The sequence below is a fragment of the Papaver somniferum genome, chromosome 2, assembly GCF_003573695.1.
Source record: "Papaver somniferum cultivar HN1 chromosome 2, ASM357369v1, whole genome shotgun sequence".
Taxonomy (NCBI): Eukaryota; Viridiplantae; Streptophyta; class Magnoliopsida; order Ranunculales; family Papaveraceae; genus Papaver; species Papaver somniferum.
In genome coordinates, this window is record NC_039359.1 from 17,961,185 (window position 1) to 17,985,163 (window position 23,979).

Sequence of the window (23,979 nt, forward strand, 5' to 3'; positions counted from 1 at the left end):
TGTATTGCCCACTTATCTCGCAAACCATCTCAAAACGGCTTTTTGAACCTTGGGTATTCCTCACCAACACACACATGTTCTTACGAGCAGTCTCTTTAGCCCAAGCAATTGCTTCCTTTGGATATTTTATTCCCTACATAAGGACAACAATGGGAGATTATAAGGTTCATTACAAGCAATCCATTGGTAATATTCAAGATACTAGGTAAAAAGAAATATTTAGTAACATACCGGAGGCATTTTATAGTATTCCGACATATCCCGACCGAGCGGTTTTGCATTTGTTGGATCAATATATTTCACAACCTAAGGATCGAACGAAAAGAAAATACATTAGTTCCAAAAAAGAAAAATTTAATACTATGCCGGTATGCAGTTTCGGCATGCTCGATCATAGTCCCGGCATAGTCGAACTGCACCGAAACTGAATACCAATTTTGAGACGCTTCCGACACCATCAATATATTTGAAAGCAACGCCGGAAATACTGGTTCCGGCATGCTCGTAATCTAAGTGACCACGCCGGTAGGAGGTTCCGGCGTGGCATTTACTTAATATACCATGCCGGTATTTAGCTTTGAAAAACACTCCTTCCTGTTTGTTTTTTTGCAGGTACCGGCATGGTAACGTTAAAATTGAACAACGCCGGCAGATGTTCCGTCATGCTCGTTATCTAACGTTCCACGCATGTACACAGTTACGGCGTGATAGTTAATTAATTTTACATGCCGGTATTTAGCTTCGAAAGACATTGCTTCCTGTATGTTTTTCATGCAGTACCGGCATGGTAACCTTAGAATTAAACCATGCCGGTAGCATATTCCGTAGAATATTCTGTGGTGGGTAAAAAGTAACTTTTGTACCGGCATGGTTGTTTGGTTGCGTACTATGCCGGTTTTAGTTTCAAAATGGGGGATATCAAGGTTCCGGCATGGTCGTAGTATGAATACTATGATGGTATTTGTGGTTCCGGCATGGTATTCATACTTTGACAATGCCGGTACCGAGCTTTTACAGCAGCAGCAATGGTGGATTCAAAGAAAAAAAATCAATTTTTCAACCTATTCGCAGCTTTACCTGAGTATTGGGAGTGCTTATATGTTGAGCTAGTTTACTCTCTTGGGTTGGTTCTTCAGGAAACACTTCATGCTCATAAAATTCATGTTCCAAAGGTGTTAGTTCCACAAAAACTTGCAATTGTGAGTTGTTGTCATTGGCTGAAGACTCAAGATATGCTCCTTGTTGTAGTTGAGCTAAAGATTCAGCAGCAACAATTCTCTCTTCACAATCATCCTCAATTTTCACCAAAATAATTTCCCTCTCAAATTTTCTTTCCCTCCTTCTACTCTCACCCAAATACAAATAATATCACACACTAATCATTTATAAAAAATGTTAAGATTTTACTAATTATTATTAACTAATACTGATTAGTGAGGGGTAGATTAGGAATTACATAAAATACTAAGATAAGGGGTGACCCTGATTTGATATTTGGATCCTGTTTTTGTCTTTTTCCTATATCACCCAATTGTTTTTTATATCCCTCAATTGCGCGTTCTATCTTTACCCTTTGCTGATACTATATCCAAAGCATCTATATGTTCTTCCATACTCATATTACAATCAATAACAAAAGGAAAAAAAAATCAATCACATTTTATCATTTTCATCATAATCATGTAAATTTCATACAAATTAACCAACAAACGAATCATACAAATTATCATTCATCTTCATCAAAAATAATCAAAATTTCATCTTTTTTCATCACGAATAATCAAATTAATCACCAAAAACAAATTTCATCACAAAAATTTAAATTAAATCATACAAACTATACCTATCATCTAAATCATCTAAATAACAAACACCAATCATCAATTTCATAAAAAGAATCATGATAATCGAAAGAGAAAAAAAACTAAAATTTCAAAATCTAACCCAAATCAATTTCGTGGCAGGATTCGCTCCAAAACAATCTCAAATGATTCCAATCGTGTTGATGTTCAAACCCACGGTGCGATTTGAGAAGAAAATCTCTGGAACGAATTCTCTACTACATGCATTTCCGGAAGCTTTGGGTGAGGATGAAAGAAAATTGGGAAGAAGGAAGAAGATCGAGCTTCTGTAAGTTTAACTCGATTTATCTAACGATGAACAGTTCAGCGCCTGGCGATGAATGATTCGGCGCTTTGACCAAGTTGACTGATTAGTGCAGCGAAAAGCAGGAATGATGAATGGTTCAGCGTTTGGTGCTATTTTGTTGAGCGACTAGCATGCTAGATTGAAACCAGTCCCATAAGACTTAGGTGGTTGTGTTAGTTGACGTAGATTACCAATCTAGCTGCTTAGCACACCATAAGATTTAGCATTACATGTGATTCTTTTGATATAGATGTTTATACTATTCAGATTTTTCTGATTCGGTGCATTTCGTCTCACAAAAACAGATCAAATCCTTCCAGTAAGTACTTTTTCTAGTATTTAATCACTGACCAGAATGGGTCCCCGAACATGCGATGGATTTTGATGTCTGTAAATTTACTATGATCCATCACGATTGCGGGTGCCTCCCCAAGTAATGTTCCATCGTACATTTACCCAACAGTCAAAGTGCAGAACCCTATCTTATTACGTATGTGAGCCCTGTGCAAAAAGAAGAAAAATATTTCGTTTTGGCATATGGTAAAAACCAAAAACTAAGTCCCGCATGGTAGAAAAATTGTAATTTAGACAAACCAAGTCACTCATGATGTGGTGGTATAAATAAACTAGAACAAAAGAGCTAAAACACTCCTAACTCCACTACAAAAAAGAGATAACTATGGAGATAGACCCACCACTCTAACCAACATTCTCTTATTGAATAGGAACACATGAAATTTGTTGTGTTTGGTGTATTCTTTACCTTTGTTTTGTTTTCTTAATGGGGCCTTGCCTTACTTACCTTGTTAGTCTGTTTGTAGTAAACAAAACTCTATCTGCAACCAACTAAATATCTTGTCTACTTGTCATATAATGGCATGTTATTATCTCTAGTAGTGATGGTAGCTTTAGAGTAAATACTTCTCAAACCTTAATTCACATTATTATCTTTTAGAAACAAAAACAATTGTAACGATCCTTCTACTTTGAGTTATTTCTACTCACAGTGAACTCTCATTAAATCCTAGTTCTTATCCTTTAATTGCTTTCAATCTACTAATTTGCATTTCTTTATACTCCCTCCGTTCTTTTTTAATAGGTCAGTTTTGTTTTTAGCGAAATTTAAGGAAATTAAGAGAACTAATCATGGAAAGTGGTCCTTATGACACTTGTCAATAAAAGAAGTAAAGTGAAATGGTCCCCATGACACTTGTTAGCAAAAGAAGTAAAGTGAAGTGGTCCACATGACACTTGTCATCAAAAGAAGTTAGAGAAAAATTGTCCCAAAAAATTAAAATAACATTTGACTTTCCCAATTAGGAAACTGACCTATTTTTTTGAAATTTTTATTTATAGAAACTGGCCTATTAAAAAAAAACGGAGGGAGTAGAAAATTAGAAATGTATGATCAATTAGAAAATGTTATCGTTTGCCGATTCTGATGTGCGATTTTTCGCCGACTATCGACGTCGCTTACGTACAGTTGTTGATTCGGCATCCAATCCTAGGGCTTCACCTGTTGGTCTCTTATACGTAACAAGTATTGTAATATACTGTAAAGCTGCATTAATCAATTTTATAATTCGAGAAATGATTTTTATAAGTACCTTGAAAACTTCTCATACATTAGTTAACTTCTGATTAGTCGGATAAATCTCTTGGAGAATGCACATCCCTAATTGAAGGATCCTAGGATTTTTCTTTCTTGTCTTAGCTTAAGTAATACACCAATACTGATAATTAGACGGTGTATAAATAATTGAACTACTTAGCCGGTATCTTCCTCCTCCCTATATCATTTCCCAAACACAAATTAGTTCTGAGCATGGCATTGGTGTTAAGTAGGGGTGTACAGAATTTCATATAAGACAAAATATTTTATATTTTTGGAATGATACACCAAGTAAACTGGTATCCCTATTAGCAGCATGTACTGGTGTTTCTATGGCACATGAAGACATGTATTGGGTGAAACAAAAGCTACCATTATACTAATGTAAAAGTTACTTTACAAGGGTGATTAAGCAGTATTCATTACCATTAACATATCATTTGTCTTCAAAGAGAGTGCAAGTAAAAAGGTTTCACATGTTTTTGGTTTTTGTAGTTAAAGAAGAGGTTTCAGCTCTCAAGATTTAGGAGCCCTACTGTTGGACCACTTAGTGCTATGTGCAGTTTTATTTTCTCTTGACGAGAATAATGAGATACAATAAAAATTTAGTTCAAGTCATTATACGACGGGTCTGGTTTTGGTATTAATACAAGAGAGATCCCGTTCTTGGCAATGCCAGCATTCGCTATAACAAGAGGGTCTAGACTCTAGATTTCATGTTCAAATTGAGACAATTGTTTGAATGTGATAGTGTCGAACATTCAAAACAATCATGTCACTCACTGTAGTCTAGTTTACTGGCTAACACTTAATAATATCCAAGGAAAATAAAATACAGAAAGCAAAACCATAGTTGTGCTGCTTGTAATTGTTAACCAATATGAGAGCTTTCTTTACAATGTATATCCATGATCCATTTCTTTTCAGATGCAGTGGTATAATATGATACAACAGGCAAGTCTGTGCCATTTTAGAGGGGCATGGCAAATAAATGGATTTTCTCATTTTACAGTTTTCGACATTCTATCTGCAGACATAGAAAATTTTCTTCTACAAAAACTGGAGCATATCAATTTTTGTACTTTTCCCGCCTTTCAATTTCTATAGAAGTACGTTGAGAACCAGTATTGTAAGGGTAGGAGGATCTCCTCAGCACCTAGAGGGCATGGGGGAACCTTTAAAATCGGTCGACTAGGAGGATCCCTCTGCAATACCTACTGGATTTGGATTCTTTTTGCTACTCTTTCCACTAGTTGTTAATTTGCTTGGTTTCTCTTTCTGTTCTTGTTTTGGGTCCTTCACCATTACGGGTTTGAACTGCAGAAATAATATCTTGTTAGACATGTTAAAAGAGTGAATTTGAGTGGTACGAGTCATAGGACTCGAGAGAACCCAATTGATCAGGTTTCATACACCTCAACAACCTAATCAATACTTCAGTATTAGCTCAGAAATGGGATGAACCTGGTATATCGCGTATATTACGTTTCTTCGGATTTGAGCCATCATCTCCAAGAAGAGATTATACCCTTCAAGTTTGTACTCGATCAGTGGGTCCCGTTGTGCATATCCTCTTAAGCTCACAGCTTGTTGGACAAACTTGATTGCTTGCAAGTGTTCTTTCCAAAGCCGATCAATGTTGCTCAAAATAAGGAACCTCTCTGCTTCCATCATCAACCCTGCTGATTCCTCCTCAACTATATCCTGAACAAGTTCAAGAACCAACATACAATCGAGCAGGTTATACTTGTTTCAAGTAGTTGGCTTCAACACATACAGCTTTGGTAAATATGTAAAGTAAGATCTTCCTATTTTGAAATATTTACACAATTTCCTAAAGTACAGCTCGCCTGTCATACACTAGTCACCAGAAATTATACGAAACATCGTTAACTTTATGAAGCGGAGAAACACCAACCCTTTTCTTTAAGTAAGCTTCACGACCAAGCAAACGAAGGTAAGCCCGTAACTCCTCATAATTTGAACCATTGTTTGCTAATGACTCTGGAGTTAAATCTTTCAATAGATAGCAGTATCTGTAACAGAATGTGTCAAGATTGAGTCAGTCGTATAATAGTTTATGATGTTTTTATGATCATTCGATGATGTTAATTCTACCATTCAAACCTCAACAGTAGGTTACAAAATCAAGAGTGAAGTCCTCTTACTGTTGAAGTTTGGCAATGAGTTTTTCAAGATCCCAGCTCTCCTTGGGCGTATCAGCCCCAATATTAGCCTGTTCATGCCAAATCATATCAAGTATATGAGATATGAATTCACGTATCCAAAATAAAAAGTTATCCAGATTTCAGAAAATAGTTGAAGGTAGTCAAGAAATTACTTCTAAGATGTCATCCATTGTCAGTTCAGCGTATTCAATTAGAAGAGATTGTAGGTTTTCAGATTGTAGAGCCCGTCTTCTTTCTGTATATACACGATCTCTTTGACTGTTGAGGACCTCATCGTACTCAAACAACTGCTTCCTAATATCAAAGAAGTAGTTTTCCACTTTTCTTTGAGCCTCATCTAGGGCTTTTGTCAACATTTGGGACTCAATTGGCAAGTCTTCAACTCTGAAAGCTTTCATCAAACCCTACACAATTTGCAACATTAAGAACTCATTGGGAGCTTTATCCCGTTCAACTACAAACAGAAATCATTTTCCAAGAAACGGACCTGAATCCGATCGCCACCAAATATTCGGAAAATGTTATCCTCCAGACTGAGGAAAAAACGGGAACTTCCAGGATCACCCTGCCGTCCACTTCGTCCACGCAGCTGTATAAATGTGAATTGCGTAATTACACTATAACAAAAAGTTACATTCTGAAAGGAAGAAAAGAAGACAATAGACACTCAGATAATCCATATTATCGATAACCGAATTACGAGTATAACCTGATTGTCAATTCGACGAGATTCATGCCGCTCTGTCCCTACCACATGAAGTCCACCAGCCAATACAACCTGCAACATAGAAGAGTGTGGGTGAGACCAGATACCAGAATTCCTCTTGATAAATCAAGATTTAAAAGAGAAATCAGACCTTCTTTCTTTCCTCCTCAGTATAGATTTTATATTCTTGAATGATATCTTTAAAGGCACCCCGCAGCTTAGCTATCACTTCATCACGAATAGGCCCCTACAATAATTAAAATTAAATACATCAGTGCAGACAACTATATAAACTGAACGGCATTCGACTGAAAAAGGACCAAAACATAAAGATAGTGAAATTCACCAATTGTGCTGTTATAACTTCAGTGTGAAAGAAACGATAATAAATTTAATGTCACCTTTTCACATGAATACGAGAGCCGCTCCTCCGCTTCTAACTCAGTCAACGACCTTGGGCCCCAGGTTTGAACAGCTAACTCTACAGCCTCCTCTGCTGCAGTAATTTTCTGCTTTGATAGATTGCATGGGAATAGATTCTCATTCACCTGAAGTCCCACAATAATAATTTGTGATAGTCAGCATGCGTGACATTAAAGATCACTGTCCAAGAGGATGCACATAAAAGCTTGTCTGAGATTGACCTTCCAATTCTTTTTGGGGGGAGGCTTCTTGACAGACACGAACGCTCCTTCTGCTGGCTTAACAACTCTACAAGAACCACAGCATTTTAGATAACGAACAATTACATATGGCATATAGCATACTCTGAGATTTACTGAAACATTTAAAATTGGTCAGGCAAAGAGAGAATCACATTTAACATCTAACCTAGAGCAGGCATAAGGGACCCACCTGCTACCACTCAACAGTATGTAAGGTAAATATTCATCCCATTCATCATATCATCTCAAGGAAAAATCTAGCAATTGTTCATTTAGGTAATACCTAGGCATGAGTATCTCACGTAGCTTTAGCCTTGCCATATACTCTGAATTCCCTCCAAGAATTATATCTGTTCCACGACCTGCCATGTTTGTGGCAATCGTTACCGCACCAAGACGACCACTTTGCCCTACAATTTCTGCTTCCCTCTCTACATTCTCTGGTTTGGCATTGAGAACCTTAAAATGAAATAATATCAGTTGGTATTCATTTTTCCTCAAGTGCAAAGAGGTTTGTAAAGCAATAGCTTGTGTGTGGGTGTGTGTCCACACGAGCAGAAATATCGTGCATAAGAAAATTAGTCTTAGTAACAATATTGTTCAGAAAGAAAACTCATAGTCTAATACCACAATAAGAATTTCTAGATTACTTAGACCATACCTCATGAGGAATTCCAGCTTCCTGCAACTGCTTTGACAGTGAATCACTCTGTTCAACACTAGTTGTCCCAACAAGCACAGGACGACCTGTTTTATACATTCGAGAAATCTCTACGACAACTGCCCGCCATTTTCCAGTAGTTGACCTAAACACTACATCTGAGTCGTCCTGAGATACAGATGAAAAGTAAGCTATATGCTATGTCTAACAAATGAAAGACTGATATTAGCTATTTAATCAAGTGAAGAATTTTTTCTTATTCAATTGAATAAGCGGTCTGATATATTTTTCCATAACGCTTTTAAGCATTCCATGAGTAAGCAGAGGTTTTTAACATACGAAGGCAGAATTCTAAAACACACCTTCCTTATCATGGCCTTGTTCGTAGGAACAATTGTGACTTTAAGTTTGTATATACTCTCAAATTCTGTGCTTTCAGTTGCTGCAGTACCAGTCATTCCACAAAGCTTGGGAAACTGCATCAGCAACAAAACCAATACTAAAGAAGGTAAAGATAAAATATAACCCAAATGATATTCAACACACATACTCAAATGGATAATGAATAAGATGTTCCTCACCTGGAGAAAAAAATTCTGGTAACTGATTGATGCCAATGTTACAGTTTCGTTTTGAATGGGCACGTTCTCTTTTGCTTCAACAGCCTGATGTAGTCCATCACTCCATCTCCTTCCCTGCGACAACATATTATACAACAAGCAAGATGCACGGAGTCCCAAAACACTAATTTGGTGCAAAAAGTGAGTGTGAAACATGTCTGGACTGTAAATGACCAAAAGGTGAAATGGACTGGAATAAAAACCAACCTGCATGACTCGACCAGTGAACTCGTCCACAATAAGGACCTCTTTGCCCCGGATAATGTAGTTTACATCCCTAAGGAAGAGTTCTTTTGCTTTGATTGCATTCAAAAGGTACGATGCCCATTGTTCCCGAGGATCATATAGATCTTTCACACCCAAGATTTCTTCAGCATCCTCATAGCCTTGTTCTGTGATGAGAACACTTTTCTGCTTCTCATCAACCTGAAAAATGAACACAAAAGAGGAAGAAAAAAAATCGATGCACCATTATATATTTTTTACTACTTTCACTTAGCGATGCATAGTGGTGGTCCAGTAGAATGACTACTTTGTGCTAAGATATCGGTCAGTTAGGTATAAAGCCTCATTCGAAATTCATCAAGTGAGGAGGAAAGAAAGAAGCCACTAGCACGTGAATGCCTTCCAGAAAAACCAACACCTACACTCATGAGGCTGGCTGATGAGATTATAGTATACATGTACATATAAAATTCTAAAACGAATGGTCTCTTACAGTGTAGTGGAGATCTCGTTCAAAGGCTCCGGCCAATTTTGCAGCTTTATAGTACTGCTCACCCGGCTTCTCTGCAGGTCCGGAGATGATTAGTGGAGTTCTCGCTTCATCAATAAGAATGGAATCAACCTCATCAATCACACAAAAATTGAAATTCCTCATTACTAGCTCATCGACAGTCTGTAGATACCAAATAGGAACAAATTTTGTTAGACTAAGTTCAGAAAATGCATAGAGAACTTAATGTACAACAACTGACATCATGTAAGTACTTCAACAACAACAAGAAAACATGTATCCAGATCCTAACAGGTAAAGCAAAATTTACTTTCCGTGGCAAGATTCTCTCTCAAGAAATCAAAACCAAGTTCACTGTTGGTGACGTATGTAATGTCACATGAGTAGTTTTCTCTCCTCTGTTCACTTGTCATATTTTCTGCCAACATAAACAATTCACCGCAAGGTCATTACTAATGCAACTCAAACTAAAAGTCAACATAAAAAAGAAAAGCAGAAACATATCACAATAAAAAGAAAGAGACATACGTTGTATTAAGCCAACCTGCATTCCAAGAAACCGAGGAACTTGACCAACCCACTCACAATCACGTCGCGCTAGATAATCATTCACAGTAACCACATGAACTCCTTTCCCACTTAGTGCATTTAAATAAGCTGGTAAAATAGCAACAAGTGTCTTTCCTTCTCCTGTCCTCATTTCAGCTATTTCTCCTTTATGAAGTACCATTCCACCTACAAGAAAGAAAGGAACCAAATAGAAGAAAAAGGATGTTCAGCTTAACGTGACTAAACCACGGGTTCCTGTGGTGGCAACAACCCATCAGCCCCCACCCCATGCAAAACAACATCTAATGACAGCATGTATTCAGAAAAAAGGTGTTGTACAACATCTAATTACAACATACCTATAAGCTGTACATCGAATGGACGAAGACCCAAAACCCTTTTCGATGCCTCTCTTACAACAGCAAATGCTTCCTGTCAATTAAGATTTCACGTATTAATAAAGTAATACGAAGTAATGGTTCTACAGACTGATGATATCCCAGTTGACCAGGGACGATTGGCATGTTGTGTCTTAAGATGTCATAATTAACGTCACCAGTTTGGTGCTAACAATTTTCAAATATACATGACACCATATAATAATACAATGAAAACAAGACTAATTTATCATCATGTCATATGCTACAACTATGGAGATTACTTACAGGTAAGAGAGAATCCAAAGACTGGCCTTGTTGAGCTCTCTCCTTCAAACTTGATGTTCTCTCTCTCAACTCTAAATCAGTAAGCTGAGAAATTTCTGATTCCAAAGCATTAATCAGACTAACAGTTGAAGCGTATTGTTTCCTTGTATTCTCTCCAGTATCAGTCCCTTTGAAAATTCCACTGAATAGACCACTCAATGATGCCATTGTTCGAACTCCTCGCCCATTCCTTGCGATTTTAGTACTTTTCGTCGCAATTTCGTGTACTTGACGAGGTTTTTCGCCGAGAAAAGAAGTACCGATTTCGAATTTAGGGCTGTAATTGTTTTGGAAGAGAAGAAATTTTGAAGTAAATGGTGAGACTGATGAATTTTGGGCTGTAATTGCTGTAAAACATGGTTTTGCCGCCATTTCTAGGTCAAAATTCAGTAGCTCAGTCGCCAAAATGGAAGAATTTTGCGAGTGTTGGAGATCAGATTTCTCTACTCGGAGTGCTCCTCTCGCCCATTCTAGGGATCTCTGTCTTGTGGAGGGAAAAAGAGACTGGAAATTAGCAAAAGAAGATAAGACTACTAATACTTACAAAGGTTTGCTAAAAGGCATCCTTGTTTTGCTAACGGAAGGATGATTAAGTGGTGCCCCTTATCAAGGTTCAGTTTGTGTTTGAGCTTAAACTCCACTGCTGGCCAAGTCCAAGGGTTTTGGCAATGAAAAATGAATCAGAGTCTGTTATTAAAGAAAGCATATCATCATCTACAGTTTAAAGAACAAATGTGTTCAATGATCGGAGGGGGTGAAATCTTATTGATCTGCTGTTATACGTTACAAAATGAGAAGAAAAAAGAAACAAATTATGGAAAAACAAAATGTAAGGGGAGGAAAAAAATACAAAACTTGACAATGATAAGCTACAGTATATATTTAAAAGAAAGAAAAAAGTCCTAATCTTTCCTCCCTATGTCTTGCTGTTGAGAGATAGAACAGTTTGGTTGCCATCTCAAAGGAAGACATTGGAGTTGACTCACACAATGTAGAACCCTGGGTATAATAAGTTCCAATGGCATCTTGGACGCAATTCTTTGGATTCTCTACCAATTTCTCTCTCTTGTTTAGATTAAGTAGCCGCAAATGAAACTATTTTATCATTTCTTGTATTAGCTTGGTTCAGGGGGGGCCAATTTCAAGCTGCGCATCCACTCGCATAAGCTAGGGTCATCAAAGTGAATGAAGCTACTCTTCAGCTTGGCTCTCTGTTCTACATTCAAAGATCGAAGCTGCGGGAACCTTGCTTCCTGCAATATGAAAATCCCAATCAATTCCTAGAGCTCAATACATAAATGTATTTTAATTACAAAAAAAAAAAAATTGTAATAAAAACTACTTAGTTTTCATGAATTTTAATAAAAGGGAAATCTTATTGATTTTTTTTTTTAAAAAAAAAGAGGGTCTTACCTGCTCATAAGGAGGATCTTTGTGTGCTGGTATTAGTCGAGAAACAAAGTAACGAGCCTGAGAGCTACCCTCCTGTTACAACATCCAAAAACATGTAAGATACTGTTTGCCTTCATTGCATACTAAACGAGATGACAAAATAATATTTGAACAAGAAATAGATCAATAATGTAAACAAGTAGGGGAAAGAGAACAAACTTTGAATGCAAGGATTCGAGGAGCAGGAAACCGAAATTCAGAGAGCTCCTCTGCCAAGGTTCTGCAAGCTGCCAGAGCTGCTGCACTTTTACCTTCCTGAGCTGAAAGTTCAGCACCCTGAATAACAAGAGTCAAAGTTTAATTGGACAGGGAAAGAACGTGGCGCCGCAGGATGAGAAGCCCAAAAGTGAAGAAAAAGAGAGAGTACACTTGTACGAAAGAACATAACAGGACAGAAAATCTAATACATTTACCAACGAATGCTTCACCACATCCTGAAAGTAAACATACTGCGAGCTACAACAGCGATACTTACCAACCATATGAAGACATCTGTCCCATGGTCAAGCACCACAGCTGCATCAGACTGCATAGCAAGGTCGTATGCAGGTAGTTCCTCAAAAGTACCGCCATCCCGATGCATCAGACAACGCGGTGCCACCATACGAAGGGACAAATCAAAAGATGCATTAAGGAACAAACTCCTCAGAACAGATCTTTCATCTTCATGACCAACAATACCCCCCAGAAGTGGGCCCCTTCTAAGGTGGAACAAGCTTTCTGGCAACAAAGAAAGCTCCTTGGGGAACCGATTAAGTTTAGAATTTGGTGCTAGGGTTCCAAATTTCAGAGCAATATCTCTAACTCTTTCATCTACCATTTTCCGCATATCCACTGCATCTGAGGAAGTTTTAGCTTGTAACAAAGTCCTTTTGGCAATAAGAACGGAAGCTACCTCATTTTGGACACTCTCAAGGTACGCTGAAACACTATCAACTGTTGGCAGTCTGACAGTAATCACTCTTGAGATTTCAGCTTGGTAGATGTTCGAATATCGAACTACAAACTGAAAGTAAACACACTCACTCTTTATATCCCGCTTAGTTTCCATAGAAAGTGCGAAGCTCTGTGTTTCCTCAACACTTGGCATTTGGATACAAATAGAAGTGTCATTTTTGAAGGTCTCGTGAGTATCTAAATGTGCTTCTTCGCCAGGCCCTATGATTTGAGTTATATCTATATCATCTGAAACGCGTATCTCCAATAACCCATGGGATCCTGCAGCCCTCAAAGACGCTCTCTGCAAATTAACACCAAAAGCTTCACCAAAATCATCATTGAGAATAAGAACACCCCCTGAGGCTTTTGCGAGCGGCTGCAAAACAGGAACTCTTACAGGACATTGTCCAGCGCATAGAATATCAACCACAGTGTCATGCTGATGAGCCCGGTGACCCAGATCTTCCATCCACTTAATTGCTGTTTTCTCCATATAGGGATAATTCGGATGACTGAATGAATGAGGGACTGATCCAGGGCCATAAGTATTGGGCCCACCAGCACATACAATGATCCTGCAATTGCCTCCGGACCTTTTAACTATTCCTCGAGAAACTTCTGCTGCTGGACCTTGAATTAATGCTAGAGCAACTTCAACTGCTGTACCCAGACAGCGGTCTCTTGATGCTTCAGCCAGCTTCAGCTTGTAAGGCCTCATAGATGAGAAGATCGTATGAGTAACTGGTAGTGAAGCATGAATGGATGACAAATATATGCCAGTTCCATAAATCAACGATTTTAACGATTCCTGAGACGGTGATTTCTCACCAGGAAGTACGTCTGCAGATGCCATAGATCCCTCGGAGAAGTCGTAAATTGACACTGTCCTCCCATATGATAGAATTCCTATCCTCGAACTTTGGGGTAGGGAATCAACAAAAGCATGCAAAGAGCTCTGCAAATGTTGTAGGTGCGCTTCGTCTAAGCATTCATCAATCAGAAGAAAAATGGGTGCAGACATTCTTGAATCCGAGACTGGAACATATCCAGGTCTTTTGTTTCCAGTTTGAACAAAATCGACCAGCGGAGAGGACAATTCCGGCCAATTACGAAGATCCTCCTTGCTTGGAGCTATGTATTCACCTTCACTTCCATTCAGTTTCCCACAAATAACACACTGCCACTGACCTGAGCCAATTAAAATCTTACAATACATATTCGCATACGCTCCACAGTTCTGGCATCGATGTGGATCACGTTGTACTACTTGAGGACCTGGGGAGATACCCCTTCCTGGAGAAACTAATGCTCCAAATCCCAGACTTGGCACGTTGGCTTGCTTTTTATGTTTCAAAACCTGCGAAGCAGAGAAATTAATTCATGCATGTAATTGCAGTGACAAACTACAATATCCTTCAACATGCAACAAAAAGGAAGAAAAACAACCAGGAATACAGAAGAAGCTCAAATGCATACCACACACACACACCAGGGATATCCAAAAGATCACCAAAAACTTAGGTAAGTAATAAGAACCACAGCAAAAGTTTTAGTTGAATACCTTGTGAGCAGAAAATAGAACATACGGTGATTCTCCGACATGCGTAAACTCCTCCTCTATACCAGCAGAGGTCTGAGGCTGCAAGCCAACTGAACCATTTGAATAACGGGGAGAAGATGATGTAGGCAGCATTGTAGGTAAAGAGAACGCAACTGGCTGAGGAGATGCAGGAGATGTCCGGAAAGGCACAGCTGCTGGTCGAAGAGGTGACGAGAAAACAGGAGGACCAGGAGGTGTACTAAACTTAGAAGCAGGTGAATTTGCATTATTCGCTGATGGTGACAGCATAGCAGGGGGTGTCTGGGTTGAGCTGGAAGGGTCGTGCGGCGATCTTTGTGGAGAAAATCTTGGGGGAACGGGAGAGGAGAAGGCAAGAGGGGATGGTCTTCTCTCAGGCCGAGGTGTGGGTGTACTGGGATTGGGAGGAGGGGAATGTGTATGTGTAGGAGGAGGTGCTGGCGGTGGAGTAGCCATCAGTATAAAAACCAAATCAAACCTTCTTTAAATCCCTCAAGAACCTGTACATCAAAATCAAAATTGAGTTTCGACAATGCCCCTAACTCTCACACGAAAACCATTGCATGATCTTATCAGTACATAGGACTAGTCCACCCTAACAGTAAGAAACTTTGACAAGCTAAAACCCTACTAAAAAAAAACTGAATTCAGTTCTTCCGCCCAACAAAAGTCTAATCTTTCATTAAGTTCTAATCACAGTAACTAAACCAGACATAAGGAATCAATCAAAAAGAAATCACATTTTCTCTTTCACCATTAAAAATCACATGGTGGGGCATATTAAAAATCTCAACTTCAACTAGATTCACGCTATCTACGTAATTAGGGTTTACAAAAAAAGGATTTTTTTTCTTCAGTTTAATCTCAAAATTTATATTCGATCTAAACCCAATACAAATTTAAAGACATGGGATGATCTCTAATCAAGAAACAATTCAATAAAGGATGTTAAAATTCAAGTGTTGATCTTGATTTGGTGAAATTGGGAATTGAACTCAACAGTATAATAAGTAAAGAAAAATAAAAGAAAGATCGCTTGAGATCACATACCTATGAGAGAGGGCGGGGGAAATAAAAAGGAAGCTTCAATTTTGTGTTTATATCTTGAGCTCTATTTCCCCTCTTGAAAGATAAAAAAAAAGGGGAAATGAGCAGAATAATTCTGTGAGAGAAAGAGAAATTATTGAAGAAAGACTTCAATTTTCTTTCCTTATTACAAAGTCTCTTTCTCTACAGTTGTAGATCTCCCCCAATCCCGATTTCTAAATCGAAACTTAGCAATCATAGATTTTGTTTCCTAACAAGAATTTGATAAAACAACCCAAAACTTTTTGTAATAAACAACCCAAAGAAATTTTGTTCGAATTCTTACCTTTTGCCCTTTGAGGCCGGTTCCTAAGGGTGTAGCAGATAAATAGGCCATTTATGCATCCACCATGGAGCCTGCAAAGTGGTAAATTTATATTTACCACTTAACCAAGTGAGATGAAGTTCTCCACCGAGAAAGAAAATGGTATTCACGCGACCTGTCGATAGGGATAATATCTGTATCGCCGAAAAATACCTTTCGTTATTTTATTAATATATATTATATTTCGGGAATATTTTCGCACTGCGTACCCATACTTTCTATTCCTTTTGTCCCAGTTTAATTGAGGATTTAGCGTATTTCGTGCAGTTCGAGGAATAGAGAGATATACGATTTTTTTATATATATACCCTTGATAAAAAAATTCAAACATTAATTGTTATTAATACTTTTTAAAAAAAATGTTTTAGAAAGAAAACTTTAAAAGAATAAGATAATTCCAATACAAATTATAAGGGTGTTATTGGTAGTTTACTGAAAATATATGAAAATCTTCAAATATTGTGGGACTATAAAAAAGAACCTTAAACCTTCAACTAAAATGAACAGAGAGGGATCTCAATCTTATGTCGTGGGGACAGTTGATACATCTTAATTGTACTTTTTATGATTTTATCAATATATTAGATAAACTTTATATATTTTAAGGTTTTATATCGTAAAAAAGTAGTAGCCATAGACCAAATGAATATCGACTTTTAGAATTTCGCTCGTTACAAACCTTTTAACACAATCGCACAAATCATCTGCCAGTCCACCTGGCATGGCAAATGAAAAAAATTTGCCCTTCACCGTAGGACCTTGCTCTCGTTTGATTGCATAATTACTATCTATGACCTTGCTCTCAGTTGATTGCATAATTACTGTCTATACTTTCGTCGTTCGTGAACATATTCATAAAACTATCAAAGCCCTTAATACCCAATTTTTATTTGTGAATATGCCTGATTGCTCTAAACCATCTCGTTTCTCTCACGTCGCATGTTCATAGGGGAATACATTGAATAAAAGGATTAATGAGAACTTTTCCATATTTCATAAATAAAATATGAAAATACTTTTAGTCATCAATCATTATAAAAGAAAAATTATAACTGACGGATCAAGGGTGTATGTTTTCTACTCCTTGTATTTAGGTAATTTGTAATCCTACATAGAAACTAGTTATTTCCCAGGTCGAGGTTGAGCTTTTGAGTTAGTCGGGGATTACGACCTCGGTGTTAAACTAGTCGGGATAGGCTCTGGCCATTAGGAACAACTCAGTGATTATTCGTCTGATCACAATAACCATGTTTATTTAGTCAGGCCATAGTATCTGGAGCCTACAGCCCGACGCTAATGTTTTAATAACAGGTCATAATACCTTGCTTAGTTAGTCGGGTCATAGTAGAGAAACCTACAATTCCTACTATTAGGAACGACCACAATATTTGGTTACTCTTTCATAGTAGCATGTTTAGTAAGTGGTGTCATAACAACAATTTTTCAAGCTACCTATCTGGAAAGAAAAAAAAAATTCTTAAAAGAACAACAGTGAAAGAAAAGAGCGCACTGGTTGTCATGTCCATGCACCCCAGAATCTTCAGTGTGTTACTGTTGCTCATGAGTCTCTTTAAGATTTTTCGCATATTGAAACGATGTTATTTGTATGAAACTTACGTTTATCGTGTTGCAAGCCAAGCTCGACTTACATTTTTTTGTTGGAAATCGAAGTGTTAAAGTCATAACAATAAAGAGAGTGATCATAACGCAATAGAGGTTTATCGTTTCTTGTAACTGAAAAGAAGTCAAACAAATGTAAGTCTTCCTAGTTTGTACTGAACTCCTTGACCTAATGCCATAATTTCTTATTGTTGCAGTTCTTTTTCTTGTACCCAAATATCCATGCAATACTGTTTATCACGGGTTGTACTTGTATACACAAACTATAGATTGTTTCCTCCCAAAAACATGAGGTGATGTTTTTATACATCTTTAAGATCATGTCCTATCAGGAAAGAGGAAATTCCCACAAAATCCTATATCGTAGTCATTTTATATAACGTGGAAAGCAATAGCTCATATGGATAGAAGGGTGAGCAGGTCATAGTTTAACTACCACTGATTAGTTTACCTACAGAAGATTAGGCGAAGGCAAAAAAGATTTACCGTCGATGAATGGTTAGAGATAGCTAAACCATTTAGCTATGACATTTTTTATACTCCCTTCGTACCAAATTAGATGAGCTAGTTAGTTTTAAGTTCTGTCCCAAATTAGAGGAGCTATTTTTCTAATCAAGGTTATATTTCTAAAACTACTCTTTTAATTGATTATTGTTACTATATGAAGTATGTATAATTTGATAGCCATGTTTATATTCGTTACGTAGGTGTTTTAAAATGCTTTTCAACGGTATAAAGTTTACAGAAAAACGTAGTATAGTTTAAGAGATAAATCATTTCTAAGTTTTACTAGTTACTATATATAAGGGTATAATTGTAAAAAAATACTTAAATATACTCCCATTTCCTCCTTGCCTTAAGAATTGTGCAAACTATAACTAGCTCATCTAATTTGGGATGGAGGGAGTAATTATTTAATGTAAAATATTCATTGTTTTGTTCATTCAGTTTTTTTTGTTATTTGTAGTGTAAAGTTTTAATTAGGGCTATTTTGTGTTTTCTCCCAACCCAAGATCGCTAACTAGAGTTTCCTTCCCAAAAAGATTCAAATTAGCGTTTCCTCCCCTTGTCAAGTATTTCGTCCATTTTCCTGTTAGCTGAGTCAGAAAGAGTGTACACGTGGAAAAGATAAACACGTGTTAATCAAAATATCTGAAATACCCTCATACGCTAATATGATCTGATGAAGGTATCTAAAGTCAAAAAATCAACGATAGAGTTTTACAATCAATGGTTTAGGCATTTATACAAACACTTTCCGTGTAACACTTCAGTAATGGAGAAAAATGATTCATGGTAGCGGAAACAACACTCCCTTCATCTCTAATAATCTTTCTCCGCTTCCCCATCTCTTCTTACATTCATCCTTGATTTCCAGGGACAACACCAAGGTTCTTTCTTCCCCATTTGTTCATGGATTCAGTCAATTGATTCATGGAAGCAAGCTTCCCTCAATCACCCAAGAACTAACGGCAGCAGCAACAGCACTCCCTTCATCAAATACTCACCGGAAATTTACCAATCTACATCAACTCATCAGCACACAACACCATCAAAGCTCTATAATTGCAATCATACAAACCCTTACATAAATTCGAGTAGAACCCATCTAATTAAAAGCATCAACAACTTCAATTCATCTGCTTCTTTTCTTCTTGATTCAAACCAGACCCTAATTTATCTCTTCCATCTCCTCCATAGCAGCAACAGGCTCTCTTCAATCATTCACGACTTGCATCTCAACTCCAAGAACACCATTTATTAACTTGAATTGAGATCCAGAACAAACCCATCTTTTAATATCTAATTTCTTCACCATCTTCTCAATCAGGATCGCCGGAAAAGCATCAAACTATCCCTTCTCTCTCATTAAATTTCAGAAAGAAATGATTATAACCATAGATTTTAAGATAAACCCTAATTTGGATATTAATCTCATAGATAAAAAAGCAACGAAATTACCAGATTCGTTCCATTTCAATTGATTTTATCATTTCTTTCATCATCAATCTTCGCTAATTTCTCATCTTGTTCATTTTCAATACTTATCAATAGCATGCATCTTGTACCACTAGGTGAATATAAATCAGATTCGTTTCACAGGATGTCACGACCAAGTAGAACTTCAACTCTCTGATACGGAAATTGAAGGAGGTGCTAATAAGAACCAAGGATTCATTTTTGTTAATCAGGACACTTTAGTGAAACTTTAATGTGAATGAAGAAGATGAGGTTATTTTGGATAATTCGTCAAAAAAGATTTTTATTTCTACCACGCGTGCAATGGGGTGACTCAGCTAACATGAAAATGGATGGAATTTCTAATAAGAGGAGGAAACGCTGATTTGAATCTTTTTGGGGAGGAAACGCTAATTAGCGATCTTGGGAGGGAAGGAAACACAAAATAGCCCTTTTAACTATTTTATGGCTTATTCATTGGTATTATTGTAATTTGTATGATTAAATTAAACCAATTGAAAAGTAAGGTGGGTGGTGAATAGTCACAGACCGTTTTATGATTCAGCTATCGCTTCATCAATATTTGTCGATTGATTATTCAGCTGACTTCCCTTATTTTTCCATATTCCCTTACCAAATTTTCTATATACAGTCTAGGGAATAAGAACTCGGGAGAATTCCCGACCCTATATATGGTTACAGATCCCTTATTGGACATGGTGTAAGAATTGGCAGCTAGACAAACTGGATATTCTCATCTTCCAAATTGAAGACTATGATCCTATTGTATTAGAGATTAATATTACATAGGTGCGATCGATGAAGACACCCTTTTTCCTTAGGTTAAATTTCTAAAGGATGTCTAATGTGAACACCACACTGAAACACCCATACTTACCATTGGAGAATCCATAAAAGATTTAATTTTATTTATGATTATTCAAAATATCTGAAAACATATTTTTTAGTTACTTCATGTTTGCTCCAAATACTTAATGTAATTTGGATGTTCAAAAGTTCCTTGCATGTCTTTGTAGATCGTATTGACCAACAAGAATGATCGATTTTTTTTTTGTTACGCTCTGTTTACACCAAATATAAATACATACTGAATTTATATCAAGTTATTTTTATGTTCAAAATTTACACTAAATTATGTTTATATTGTCGATATATATTTTACAAAGTCCCAAACGGTTACATTTGCACTGTCTTCATATGGATCGGGCAAAAACATACTGAATTCTTATCATGCCATGAAATTTTTAGCACAAAACTATTTGAATCAACAAGCAAACGCATAATTTTTTATTTTTTTTTGATATTACCTTCCATTTTCTTGATTCTCTAAACTAATGATCTAATAAATTGAATATTGCACTTTTTTTTAGTTCATTTTTGAATAAAGTATTATTTAGCCGCGTTGCATGGATAAAGCAGTAAAATAGAATTCAATTTTATGAGTTTGTGGTTACATAAGCTTTAATGTTTTTTGGTGAAACTTCCACCTTAATTAATTTGTTTAGATCCTTGAAAAATAACATACCATGCATGCTAATTAACCTGGGTAATTAAGGATTATTAAAAACATGCATGAGAGTGTAACCCCATTAAAATTGGAAATATTTGTATATTTTGTATAAGAACAAATTTTGGGAACAATTTAAAAAACCTCAAGATGTCAGTAGTATTTTAGATTGTTCGCATCTATACATAATAATTAATCATGTTGATGAACACAAATGCTATCCAATCAGTTATTATGGGTATCGAGCTGATCATTATATTATTGTTCGCAACATATAAAACAGCACATGCAGACATCATTCTAATTTCAAATAAACTAAGTGCACTACATATGTATGTAAACATCGATTGTCGAAATGGATTCAGATATCAATCTTATATTGTTCAAACATATAATGAAACCACAATTGAATCGAATGGAAGTGGTATTGGGGATTTAGTTCCACCAAGCCAGTGCATTGGAAAGTTTATGATGGATGATCAATCTTTCGAGATCTACTCAGTTGTTAAGGATAGTGAAAAATGTAAGATTAAGTGTTATTTTGAGATGATGGATTCAGGTGTATATCGCTGGAATTCGATGATAGGTAATTATGAACTTGTTCACAATTGGATTAAGAAGCTTTAATGTGGTCCATAACATATCTTATATATATTGTCCGTTTCTAAAAAAATATTAATTATTATATTGGTCATATATGATTGCAATATCGTATGTATTGATTTACATATGAGTATGCAATGAAATTGCATTAAAAAATTTATTAGTTGTTTCTTTAGATTTATATTGTTGTATTTTATAAGTATTATCATTCTTCTGTTATGTCGAAATTAGAAATATATCCTCTGACGCCGAAATTTCATGCTAGAAAAAAAAATTATATTATTAAAATTAGGGCTTAACCCGTGCCGTAACGGCATGGAAAAGGATATGTATGTCAAATATATGAATTGGTTCATGCATATCATAACTATTTGTGAAAAATCAATCCAGTCAATCTAAGTCTAAATATTTTGGATGTGTTGGTTAATAAACATGTCTTAGCCTCAAATATTTTAATATTATGTATGTAAGTCATACAATCCTTTAGGACAAACATAGTTAAATGTTAACCAACTCTTCAAAATCTTATGGGCATATGGTTAGTAGAACACTATTTCATTCACTTCTTGTAAACAACGACTTAACTTAGTAGACTAGAAATCAAGATGTAGTTTTGATCACCTAACATTGACAACAAGCTTGAGATTGTAAAATTTGTAGGTTCAACCGAGTAATGTTCTAACAGTTACTACCATGAATAATCTTTACGAGCTTAATATGAAGCTTCATCTTGCTCAATGACGCATCTTTGATCATACGTCATGCGAAAAATTCGAGTGTTACATCATATTTATAAGTTAGGATCACTATGAACACCGATTGTTAGATATTATGTATGTTCTTCCCCTTTGAAAAGACAGGGAACCAAGTACACCACCAACTATTTTTCAATAACATTTTCGCATCTCGTCAAAACAAAAGATTAACTTGGATATTATCTACAAAACCACTCAGGATACAAATTATGGGATCAATCCAAGATACTTGATTAACGTAAATATAGTGTAACAGTAAGTAAATGACACGTACTCACAAGATTTTCTTAACTAGGAAAACTGTTTGGCAGGAAAATCCCTTGACTAAGTCCAGTTCTGGATACTCTCATAATTAAGACGCTGCACAAATTGACTACTCACAACTCCGTGTAGTTGAAACTGAATAATTAAACTACTCATAGTTACTCATTTTCGCAAGTATCTCCGTGCCTACAACCAATCTGGACAACACATGAGAGACACCTAACAGAATCCGATGTTAAATTTTGCTTACCCTTGTAAAGAATTTTGCAACTCAATTCCTTTAGGGCATCAAACAAATAGCAAGAAATCAAGTTGTTTGATGTCCGCTCAAATCCAATCGCCAATACACAAGATATTATATAATGATTTCAGTATCAGGGATCTTCCATTTATATCTACGATACTGAGATACATCGAATATCCTAAATTCCTTTAATAAAATCAACCAAGATGTTGACTATCGAAATAATCAATCTCGATTATACAAGTTAGATTTTGCAAAGAAAATAACTGTTGATATCTACAAGCTTTATGAATATCAAGATAAACAACTTGTTTGCCAAGAAAATGAAGTCATGCAGATAGCCATACCAAGATAAGATACACAAAAGAACTTCAAGCCTTCAATCTTCGTAGTCTTCAATATTAATAACCCGCAGTCGATTCCACTAATGGTTTTGTATCATAGAATGAAGTTTGTTAACATTGGAAAATCAACAGTTCTATCCCAACAAATCTAGAATCACTTAGGTCTTTACTAGTTAATATTCAAAGTCTTAAGTAACCTTATATCCGAAAAGAAGGACCATACAATAAACAAAACTTATCAGCAAACAAACTGTAGGAGTAACACAAAGGAATTTCAGAAATTTGGTGGAAAATTTTGAGAATTTTTTTGATGGGGGCATGAGGGACAACTAGAATGATGCCATGTGTCTCTGTAGTTAATTATTTCTAACTAACAAAAGTACGAAAAAAGGGTATTTTCGGTGTTCAATCAATATATGCATCTTATTTATTTTCTTCTCTAGATATCTCAAGTTGGTTTTAGAGCGCATTTATATTTCATATGATAGATATGTAAAACATTCAATCAAGTGATTTAAAATATCAGTTTTGGTTGAGGTATGTGATTTTTATTTGGCAGGAGAAAGCTTCAATCATCCATTGCTCTCACAAAAAAATTTCTCCTCAATCGTTTCCAGTTTCATTAGAAGAACATGGATCAGTAACCTTAATCACAGTAACACCAACAATGGGCTTCCTTGTTCTTAGGTTT

At 36.3% G+C, this 23,979-nt stretch overlaps 2 protein-coding genes across 2 annotated transcripts; both read right to left on the reverse strand.

The window, feature by feature from the left end:
* Positions 1–4,593: 4,593 nt before the first annotated feature.
* LOC113347052 (protein translocase subunit SecA, chloroplastic-like) lies at positions 4,594–11,098 on the reverse strand. Its single transcript, XM_026590636.1, has 20 exons — positions 10,552–11,098; positions 10,246–10,318; positions 9,866–10,072; positions 9,652–9,755; positions 9,320–9,499; positions 8,809–9,027; positions 8,563–8,676; positions 8,344–8,457; positions 7,982–8,149; positions 7,604–7,779; positions 7,300–7,366; positions 7,057–7,203; positions 6,807–6,902; positions 6,659–6,727; positions 6,437–6,538; positions 6,102–6,353; positions 5,929–5,996; positions 5,679–5,796; positions 5,225–5,464; positions 4,594–5,077 (listed from the first exon to the last, which is right to left on the reverse strand). Exons 1-20 carry the CDS (start codon positions 10,960–10,962, stop codon positions 4,952–4,954), a joined length of 3,051 nt encoding a protein of 1,016 aa, XP_026446421.1. The 5' UTR covers positions 10,963–11,098; the 3' UTR covers positions 4,594–4,951.
* Positions 11,099–11,325: 227 nt separating this feature from the next.
* LOC113347053 (protein transport protein SEC23-1-like) lies at positions 11,326–15,829 on the reverse strand. The gene is made up of 6 exons (XM_026590637.1): positions 15,611–15,829; positions 14,543–15,060; positions 12,518–14,338; positions 12,202–12,318; positions 12,004–12,075; positions 11,326–11,843 (listed from the first exon to the last, which is right to left on the reverse strand). The coding sequence occupies exons 2-6, from the start codon at positions 15,014–15,016 to the stop codon at positions 11,706–11,708; spliced, it is 2,622 nt and encodes an 873-aa protein (XP_026446422.1). The 5' UTR covers positions 15,017–15,060; positions 15,611–15,829; the 3' UTR covers positions 11,326–11,705.
* Between the last annotated feature and the right edge of the window lie 8,150 nt (positions 15,830–23,979).

Coding starts and splice junctions, on each gene's coding strand:
- LOC113347052 (XM_026590636.1), bottom strand. CDS start 10,962: ATGGCGGCAAAACCATGTTTTACAGCAATTACAGCCCAAAATTCATCA. Junction 8,677..8,808: donor TCACTGGTCGAGTCATGCAG/GTTGGTTTTTAT, acceptor ATGTTGTCGCAG/GGAAGGAGATGGAGTGATGG. Junction 8,150..8,343: donor ACAAGGCCATGATAAGGAAG/GTGTGTTTTAGA, acceptor TCTGTATCTCAG/GACGACTCAGATGTAGTGTT.
- LOC113347053 (XM_026590637.1), bottom strand. CDS start 15,016: ATGGCTACTCCACCGCCAGCACCTCCTCCTACACATACACATTCCCCT. Junction 14,339..14,542: donor TTCTATTTTCTGCTCACAAG/GTATTCAACTAA, acceptor TCTGCTTCGCAG/GTTTTGAAACATAAAAAGCA. Junction 12,076..12,201: donor CTCGAATCCTTGCATTCAAA/GTTTGTTCTCTT, acceptor ATGTTGTAACAG/GAGGGTAGCTCTCAGGCTCG.